The sequence below is a fragment of the Xiphophorus maculatus genome, chromosome 6 (assembly GCF_002775205.1).
Source record: "Xiphophorus maculatus strain JP 163 A chromosome 6, X_maculatus-5.0-male, whole genome shotgun sequence".
Lineage (NCBI taxonomy): Eukaryota > Metazoa > Chordata > Actinopteri > Cyprinodontiformes > Poeciliidae > Xiphophorus > Xiphophorus maculatus.
Genome location: NC_036448.1, coordinates 28,329,578 through 28,339,809, shown reverse-complemented (window position 1 = coordinate 28,339,809; position 10,232 = coordinate 28,329,578). Strand labels below are relative to the sequence as shown.

The following is a 10,232-nucleotide window of genomic DNA, read 5'->3' as shown; positions in this document are numbered from 1 at the left end:
GGCTAATAAATGGATTCATAAACATGAAAATGAAGAACATTATATCTATAATTTCTGTATGTTTCAGCTAGTTTGATAAGTGCACAATACAGTGCCAGTTATTGTTTTTCCCCATTATTGTTTGTGTTAGTTTAAGTCAACTAAAATATCTTTTGGCATATTCACTAATATGTTGTGCTAAATAATAAAAATCCTCTTTGGAAATCCTGAAAATGTAGCTTAAGTTTCAGTAACACAAAGAAAATTCTGCAGCTCCTGTTTCTAAAGGAAGACTTACCGGATGGTGAGCTCAAAGATCTGGGCCAGGCGGTCGTGCAGCATGTTGGCCTGCAGGGAGGAAGCAGAGAGTCAGGAGGTTCACTGAACGGCCAACCCACACAAACGTTTGGTGACAGAGTTTCAAAGTTCAGATGTTTGGCTTTAGGAGCCGGTTCTCCATCACATGACATGTTCCAGGTCAGGTTCTGTTAACCGTCCTGGTTTCCCACCTTGGACTCGCAGTGAGCAGCGATCTCCTCAAACGGAGCTTTCTGGAACTTCTCCATCACCTGACGCCTCTTCTCCCTCTCCTGCTCCTCCAAGCCGGTCGTATCTGCAAGACCATCACATCGCTTTCATGAGACTAAAATACGACACGTCAGATTCTGACTAAACGTTCTGCACATTTTGATGAAATAGAAACAGCAGAAGCATCGACTGAGAAATGAGTTCAACTGTAACATTTATGAGGAAAAGTAGCCGTCAGGTTCTGCTGACCGGATTCTCTCTGTTAGCTCCTCAGCTAATCTTCAAGTCTAACTAACCCCACATTCATCAGAGGTAGGGAAAATACTGAACCAGTGGGTTGTTTGGAAATAAATATGGCAGCCAGGGTTATTCTCACCAAACCTCTGGAACAGTCAAAGTCGAGCCGTTTGGCCCAAAATGGAAACTAGCACATCAGTACAAACAGAAGGCTGATGATATCACAACTTTAAACATATAAAACTAGAATAATTTATTTTCTGTGATAAACGGGAGGAACTGGATGATCTCACCGATGGCCTTCTTCAGGGTCTCAAACGTAATCTCCTCAGCCAGCTCCGACTGCTGATGGAGAAACCCAAACAATGTGATTCAGCGGGAACTCTACACAGGAATGTTTCTGACAGAAATCAGCTTCAAAACTCTTTTTTTTATCTTTTCATAAGTGACTTTGTGTCATAAAATGAGTCAGACCTTATCTGGCAGGCTGCTGGACATGATGTCCACCTGGAGAGAGACGGTGTCCACAAAACTCTTCCTGCGGGTCAGACGGTCTTCATCTGCAACAACAGACAATTACATCATTAAACTCAAATGGTGCGTTAGATAAAAGGAGCTTCAGGAGAATATTTCATCACATTTTGGTGCACAAAAAAAAACAACTAAAATCACTGTTGGCTTTTCTTCCAGTTTCCAGAGCAGATCAGTAACTTGAAAGCATCTTCTGACACAATGACTGAACATTGAGGGAGCATTTCTAAAACAGATCATATATGGAGAGGTGATGAATCGTTTGGACAAACTGAACCGACATTTTAAATGGGAAAAAGTCAATCTGACAAAATGTCTGCAGGCATCGATTGTTAGAAAACAACAAACTGGTTTCTCTTAAACGTTTTTTCTCCATGTTAAGTTGTGATAATTCGCTGCAGCAGCAAGTTGTTTCTCAGTGTCTGAGCCAAATGAGTGACAAATTGTACAAATCAGTCGTTTGATGATGAGCTTTAGCTCTGCAGAGCAAAATGACATTTTGTTGTTTGAAAACTGGAATCGGTCATAAACAGTCTGATCATCTGTGTTCCCATAAGAACATTTTGACTGTGAAGCAGTGAAACCCTGGAGACTAAAAACGTAAACTTTTAGCTGCTTCCATTTCCAGCTGCTCTGTTGATTTAAACTCTTCTCAGAATAAAAATGCTGGTCAGAACCGGAGCAGAAACTAGACTGAATTTTAGATTCCTCGTCACTAACACACCAGGCTCACCATCGAGCTTTTAAATCTCTCAGTTGAGTGCTGGTCTGTTAGGTCTCCAAGCTACTGCTTTGTGTAAAAAGACAACGGCAAGTTTTACATAAAATAAACTAGCAAAATATAATAAATTAAGTACCGTATTTTCCGCACTATAAGGCGCACCTTCAATGAATGGCCTATTTTAAAACTTTTTCATATATAAGGCGCACCGCATTATAAGGCGCATAGAATAGACGCTACAGTAGAGGCTGGGTTTACGTTATGCATCCATTAGATGGAACTGCGCTAAAGGGAACGTCGACAAAATAGTCAGATAGGTCAGTCAAACTTTATTAACAGATTACAAACCAGCGTTCTGACAACTCCGTTCATTCCCAAAATGAATAAAAAGCTGTTGCTTCCTCCACTTCCGCACCACTGAGTCGTTCATGTTAAATTCTCTGGCTGCTGCTCTAATCCCGTGTTCTACTGTGTGACTGATCGCCTTGAGCTTAAACTCTGCGTCGTAAGCGTGTCTCTTAATAGGAGCCATTGTGGGGTCTTTACACAAAACCCAGCCTGCACCGCGCGCTTCTTCTTCTACGGGGGAAAATGAAGTCGGCGTCTGCTTTTCCCGTTTCTTCTTCTACGGAGAAAATGAAGTCAGCGGCTGCTTACCGTAGTTGCAGGACCTGTTGTGGCTCAATATTGGTCCATATATAAGGCGCACCGGATTATATGGCGCACTGTCGGGTTTTTTGAAAATTGAAGGTTTTTAGGTGCGCCTTATAGTGCGGAAAATACGGTAATGTAATATGCCCATTTTTTATTAAAATTGGATGGTTAAACACAAACTAATGAAAAATTTGAAGATAAAATGACTTATAATCAGTTGAAATGATCAAATATTTGGAGAAAGCAACAGACTAATCTTTCTCCAGAAGTTTAAACGTTTCTCATAGCTGTGTGGTTTTCTAGAAGTTATTTCTGTTTGGGAGCAGAAACAAGCCACTGATGGACTCAGACCGAGGGCGTAGGTTTGGTCTAAGTTTTGGTGGGACCTTGCAACTTACTGACCCCCCTCCCCGCACCGACCATTTTTGACCAGTGGGGTGGCGGGGGGGATGGAGGGGGGGCACCACATTGGCTTAATAACCCCCTCCTCCCAACCATAACTTGATCATACATCTTGTGTATGCAACCAGATACAGTGATGCTCAGCAGATCAGTTTAAGAACATTTTACTTTTTCCTTTTCAAAATTCAGCAAACATTACAAGTCAGATCAAAACAAATATCCTCTGGATCTACTGATTATACAACAAACACAATTGCAGATAAGAACAAAAAATGACTTCTTGCACTTCAGGAAAAAGATCCAATTGTTGACCGGTAATAACCAACTTCAAATGCCATATTTACTGAGATAATTTCACAGTATATTACATATCTGAGAACTAACACCTCACCTGGAGCCCTGAAGCTCCAGCCACCTCTCCATCGTTCTGCTCTGTCCCTTGCTTTGCTGTCTGAGCATCCTATGTGAAAAAATATTACATAATTAACAGAACTATTCTACCTCACATTCAGTGCTGACCTTACTAAACATCGGACTTTACCACAAATGCGTTGCGTGATAGATATCTAACTTATGGGTCCCCTCACTGTACTTACAGCCGAGGTAGCGAAATAACTTCTAATGTCTGTCGTCCTTTTCTTTTTGGTGGCGACATGGAGACTCATAATAAATGTCAAACTCAGAAGGAGACCCGTTCACTGTCAGCATCGTGGACCAAGCTTCCGTTCCGCGTGTGGCCAGCTGGCCGCCGCCTGGTGCAGCCAATCAGAGAACGAAGATCCACGTTCTGTGAGCCAATAGCGGGTCGTCATAGTTCATAACAGCGAATTTTAAAATGAATGCTACCACTGCGTAGTATATTGAAATATTAAACTAATCAATGTAGATTTTCGTTTATTTATTTTGTTTTTGTTAAAAAATACATATGTTGTTTTTTTTTAAATTAATATGGCAAAAATTTGTCGGGACTATTTTATATCCCTTGAATATTGGTCGGGACATGTCACGGCCGTCCATACCCAAACCTACACCCATGACTCAGAAACTCCTCAGGTTCAGCCGGAGCGCTCCGGTTTTCTATAGGGGAACAAATGGGATTCATCCGGGCCGAACCGAGTCCGGTGAGGTTCTGAAAGCTGCCCCGGAGCGGCCGCTGTTTGTTGTTCTGCAGGAGGAGATTAAAGTGCAGCAGAGTTTGACTGAGCAGGGTCAGCCGAGGTGTGAAAACAGCAGAGAAACGCGGTGCTTTATAATTAACTTTCTCCACGAGTCACGGCGACCTTTGCTGCGAACTCGGCGCAGGAATGACTCAGCAGTCGGCACTAATGAGCAACGTCGTCCCAAAAGACGGGAGATTAAAGACGCACAGAAAGCCGGGCTCTTACTTCGCTGACATTTATTCTTTATGTTTCATAAACTCTTAAAAATGTAGAGGAAAGCAGAGAAAAGCCTCACAGGCTGAAACTCCGACAGGAAGAACATCGTTTACGGCGTTTAAGGAGAAAATCTGTAACTGCAGGTCAGTTCTGAAAAAAATCTCACTGCAGTGTTGAAAATGGTATTGTGTAAAAAATATCGCTACAACCAAAGTAGATCGAGATAAAAATGCACAGGAAAGTATTTCTCACCTGAAACTTTGCTAGCAGCAAAATGCTAAAAAAAGATATTAAACATTTATCTTACAACAGGAAGCAAAAGTAATAAACTCCTCCCCCCCTGCTGAGCTCTGAAACTCAAACTTCACAGTAGAAACATAAAATTCAGATCATCTGCTAATGAAGGAGATCATTTTTCGTTTTGCTAACTTTGACAACATTTGACACACTTTGCTTCCCCTGATTGGTAAAACAAGTCACTGTAAACCAGATTTGATCCAAATAGCTTTGAATTTTTCTCAACAATCTGTTTAAGTTTCTTTGTTTTTTCCTGCAGATCATTCAGGTTTAATACATGAAAATGTCACACAGTAGATTTTGATTGTGTGATATTTTAAACTAATGTAAATGAATAAAGAGCATCTTTATTCTCATCTACTTTCTCCTGTTGGGTCAGTTTATCTTCATCCTTTCATTCCTCCAAACTAAGATGTTCACCTAGAGACACCAGAAGGTTTTTCTACTCAGACCTGAATTATTTTTGGTAAAACTTAAAGCAGTGGTTTTACTAGTTCTAGTGGAGCTAGAACCTGATATAATAAAGTATATTAAAGTTTTCAGTAGATGGTGATGTGAAAGTGGTGCAAGTCGTGTTGCTAAAGCAAAAAGAAACGGCTCATTTATTTTACTCTAAAATAAAAACAGATTAGTGCCAAAAACAATTCAACTACCAAACTACTTACATGAACTACATCCTGAAATACTCACCACAATGAGTCCAGACGCAAAGCAGGTAAAATAATTAAACAAGTCGTTAAAGTGTTTCACATCTAAAACATCATCAGCTTCTGTTCATGTTTGCTTTTGGTTTATTTTTTAATAGTTTCAGTTTTTCCTGATGGTTTATGAAAAGATTTGAAACATTTTGATCTGAACAAACTTCATTCATATTCTACAGATTAATAACATCAGTTTATATAAATAAAAGTTAACTTCTAATTGAAGTTTTACAAAACCATACATTTACCGCTAACCGAGTAATATTATTCTGAAGTAACTATTTTTGTCTGATTACGATTTTTATACAAATATTTCTTTACTCCGGTCATTTCTTGCATAAACATATCAAAGTGATGCATCTCTTGGTTGAGTAAAATCTTTGGCTACTCTACCCTCCGCTCTTTCATGATTTTTAAATTTTAGCTGAATAAACGATGTGGGTGGAGCCTGATCAGCGGACCAATCAGAACACTTGAATCCTCAGCAGGAAGGAAGAGTCTACAGGGACTTTACCCAGGAAGTCTCAAGGTTTTGTAGCTAAACTGAGCTCATGTTTTACATGAGGAAACTAAATCTACAGAAATCTACTGGAGCTTTTACCTCTGGACGTCTGCTTGCACCTGTGGATGATTTTTCCTACCGTGTAAAGAACTGAACACGAGGCAGCAAGAACAGAGCGAAAGTTTTAGTTAGAGCAAAAATACATCATCACCATCAAGCTTCGAATCAACCCAACACTTCATTTTTTACTCTTCATACTTTAATAATATAACATACTGATGTCTTGTGCATCACTTTAAACAATCATCTGCAGTTCATGATTATATTTTAGGTGTTTTATTTGTTTTTAAGTAATTATGTCAGTTCCACATTCTTTATAAACCTCCCTGAAAAACTGCCAGCAATATTTTTAAAAAAAGCAGAAGTCATAAGACAGACGTTAATTCTGCCTTTGAGAAACATCCACTTCCTCTGCAGACATTTTCAATGTTTTAATCATGTTACATGTTGGTTCATATTATTCCAGTGTAAGAACCAGGAAAGTTCTAGAAAGCACCTTGTAATTTCAACAATATGTCAACACTGGATGTGATTTTTGCAGCATCTCTAAAGCCACAAGCTGCTTCTTTGGTCAGTAATTACACATTGCATTGGTGCTTCTGTCATTTTAAAAAGTAAATGTCAAACATTTGCAGTCTTGAATTGCTTTAAGTATTTTTTACTGATCAATCCCAACAGGAATCTTTTCTGTGTGCATGTTGTGAACGTTTCAGCAGGTGGGCGTCGTACCTGTGACCTGGGGAATGTAAGGGATGGACAACCTCTCCACGTTGTACCCTGGACCTGCCAGGCACTCTGCCAGGTCCGCCGTTTGGAAATACAGCTGCCTGTCGTCTTTGTCCAAAGACTCAGGAAGCCTGGAGGACGACAGGAAGACATTAAATCAGTAAATAAAGACGATGTGAAGGTCGTAAAACCTACATCTGGTCTCATCAGCAGATTTTCAACTTTCAGGTTTATTTTCCTACTGAGAAAAAGTGAAGTTAGTTATTATATTTCTCTCATACAGAATTAAAGATCAACTGATAACCACTTAGTGCCATCTGGTGGAAAGGTGGAGGACTGCTGCTGTTTTTAATAAATATGACCAAACTCGCTGTAATGTTTATTAGCTTTGGAGTCATGATGTAAAGTAATTCTAACAGGAGAAATAAAGTAACATGTTTCATGTTGGCCGTGTTTCTTTGGTCTGTGGCGAGTTGCTGTACAAACATGGCGGCTGATGTAGACTCTTCAGGTTAGGAAACAACGAATCCTGATTTAGATCTCAGATCTGCTGCAGAGTGAAACTTACGGACACTTGTCTCTGAAGATGTGATCAGGCAGGAGGTACAGAGCGTCCAAGTTTCTCAACTCGATCACCTGAAGAGGCACAAACCACCAGAATTATGATCCCAAGATACTTGGGAGAGAAGCTAAAGCAGGAAGTAGGAGGCAATGCTAATAAAAACATAAACATGTTCCACGTAACCAGTTGATGACGCACCTTGCTGACGTGTTGACAGAACAGCGGGTTGGGGATCATCTGACTCAGGAAGTTGAGGTACGCCGCCACCAGCGCCATGATGCCGCAGCGGATGGACATCGGCATGTTCTCCTCGTTGTTCAGAGCCATTTCCTGCAGGAAGCAGGAAGACGCTTACAGATCAGGCCTCTCCATCGCTGCTCTGCGTTTCTGCAACACGCCGACTGCGTCACGCTGTCAGAATAAAGGTTGTTGTCCAGGCAACAACTCCAGCATAAAGAGCCCAACATGAAGCCGTGCAGCCGTTTCTCTGCAGGGTGACGCAACATTACATAAAGCATAATGTGGCTGATCTGATCACACTCCAGACATTAATACCTCCATCACAGGCTGGCGTGTCAACACTCTGTTCAATATTTAAAGTGTTTAGTTGATCATGTCAGCAATGTGCTATACAGCTAGCACCATCCTGGATCTACACCTGTATGTACAGAAAAACCAGCAGGTACTAAGGATGTTACTTTCTGCTACTTTCCAACATCCTGAGGAGTAATTTCCCAGAAGCTACCAATTTTCCCAGAAAACAAAGAATTGCTTCCAGAACAGATACAGGCCTGGAATAAAAGTTTCCTCTGCCTGGACTCACAGGCAACATTTCCAGAACCAGCGTACTCTACTCTCCTGGAGCGTCTACCTGCTGCTGAACCTGCAGAGGATATGTCCATGAAACAGACAAGTGGTTCATATGGCAGGATTTTTACACACATGATGGTGAAAACGGTCAGTATCACAGGTTTGTTGTGGAGCAACGCTCCACTAAGCTGGTTTCACTCACCAACATTCAGATGTCAGACTAGAAATCTCCCAAAACCTCACAGGCGCAAACGTGAGTTCAGAGTAAACAAACATGGCCGACCGGGAGACGTGATGGCGATAGTTTGTGGATTATATTTAATGGACTTTCTGGTCCAGCGTGTCAGTAGTTCTGTCGTCTGTGTCTCCGTCCACCTGGCTTTCTGATCGCCTACGTCCCAATCAACGGGCCGAGTTCTCGTTTGTTATCAAAGAACACCACACACTGCGACATCAGGCCAAGACGATCCAACCCGTTGGACTTTAGATCGGAGCGGTCCAGAACCAGGAACCATCCTGATAATCGGGAGGGTTCTGAAGATTACTGGAGGAGGAAAACCAGGACAAAAATCAGCATAAAGCTCCTGCCGTGTGAACGAGTCGTTGTCCAAACCCTGCGGTCGACTCGCATCTCTGTAAGAACTTTTTCCCAGAACCCAATCAAGCTTCTCCCTCTGAACTTATAACCCACTTCACCAGAACCAGCAGGCTACTGCACACACACCTTAACACTATTTTACTCTGAGCTCTGCTAGAACTGATAGTCAACTTTCTGCTCACTCTCCATCGCCTCTACAGATCACGCTCCTGAAACCTACATGGTACCGACATGGATCACTAGAAAAGAGATTATTATGTTTATCTGGCATCATAATGAAGTTACAAGTCACTCCGTCTTACAGCTGAGACTTTATAAGAACCTTTTAAATGAAATGCCAAACATCCAATAAGTTCTAGAAAGACCCTCAGTAGACCTGGGATCAGGTTGCATCCTGGGTCACAATGTCCAGAGTTTCACCTGCAGAGCGATGGAGAGGCGGATCAGGTCGATGACCACTTCCTCGTTGGCCAGCTCGATGGTCAGGATGGCCAGGGTGGTGAAGAGCAGCTCAAAGTTCTTGTGGACATTGTCTTCCTCTTTGCAGCCCAGGTAGACGTGGCGGTAGAGCTGCTGGCCGTGCTGGAAGGGAAACCAAGACGAGAACATTAAAGGCTGAAACATCCAAGTTCAACATTTCACCAGCGGCTGGAAAATCAGTCAAATCTTTTATTTCTTCCTGGATGTTCAGACACGTTTCAAACCAAAAGGAGCTGCAGGGTTATTCTCTCGGTCCATGAATGTTTTTACCACAAGCAAACAGAACCTGAGAAACGATTCAGGATGTTTATCTGGTGAAAAACCCAAAGAATCTCTGATCTGGTCACTTTAACGCATCTTTATTCTCAGCATCTTCCATTCTCCTCCTCTGGAAGGAGAAAGAACTCAACACACATCAGGGATCAGACTAATTCCTGGAAGAAACAACAGACCGACTGCTGTTTGTGGGACTGGAGCAAACAAACGGGTCTGTTTGTGTCGGTGTTAATGAAGCGTCGCGTCTCCTGGTGGGACGATGCGTCTCATTAATAGCATCTTAATAGCTGCTGGACAGAAACGAAGCTCCGTGACAGTGAAGGATGGCAAACATTAACGTCTGAGCCGCCGTCTGCTGGTGACGCAGTCAGCAGGGGGCCGCGTCCAACGAGACGCTTTAACATTTCAGACGCCGTCAACAGTTTGATCAACAAATGAGTCCGGGATCTTCTTAAGATGTGAGAATTTACTGCAATTAACAGAATATCTTTATTTTAGATTTTTAAACAGCTTATTTCAACACATCGGCTTTACTTTGAAACTTTAATGCCAAATTATTGACCCTGTTGTAAAGACAGACTCTTATTTCTAACAGATTTGGTGAGAAAAAGGTGAATCCAGTTATTTCTGGATGGAAGGCTGCAGGTCGAGTATGAAATAAATAACCGGGGCGTTAAGGCGCTGTGGGAGGAGGTCAGCGGAAAGCGAAGACGCCTCTAATGAGTCACATTTGGGTTCCATTAAAAGCAGAACCGGTGCTGGTTCTGCAGCCGGTGTGAGAATCACAGGTCA

The 10,232-nt window shown here is 41.9% G+C and overlaps 1 protein-coding gene across 5 annotated transcripts in view; it reads right to left on the bottom strand.

The window, feature by feature from the left end:
* Window positions 1-10,232, bottom strand: part of efr3a (EFR3 homolog A) — a 66,832-nt gene that overhangs the window by 3,979 nt on the left and 52,621 nt on the right. The window contains exons 16-24 of one of the 5 annotated variants that reach the window (XM_023335309.1): window positions 9,105-9,266; window positions 7,475-7,606; window positions 7,283-7,350; window positions 6,718-6,845; window positions 3,444-3,512; window positions 1,219-1,304; window positions 1,038-1,086; window positions 489-592; window positions 278-327 (exon numbers count right to left, since the gene is read on the bottom strand). In XM_023335309.1, coding sequence (XP_023191077.1) covers window positions 278-327; window positions 489-592; window positions 1,038-1,086; window positions 1,219-1,304; window positions 3,444-3,512; window positions 6,718-6,845; window positions 7,283-7,350; window positions 7,475-7,606; window positions 9,105-9,266 — 848 coding nt within the window. Of the gene's footprint in view, window positions 1-277; window positions 328-488; window positions 593-1,037; window positions 1,090-1,218; window positions 1,305-3,443; window positions 3,513-6,717; window positions 6,846-7,282; window positions 7,351-7,474; window positions 7,607-9,104; window positions 9,267-10,232 lie in introns of all 5 variants that reach the window. The other 4 variants (XM_023335308.1, XM_023335310.1, XM_023335312.1 and 1 more) reach the window with 4 other exon arrangements.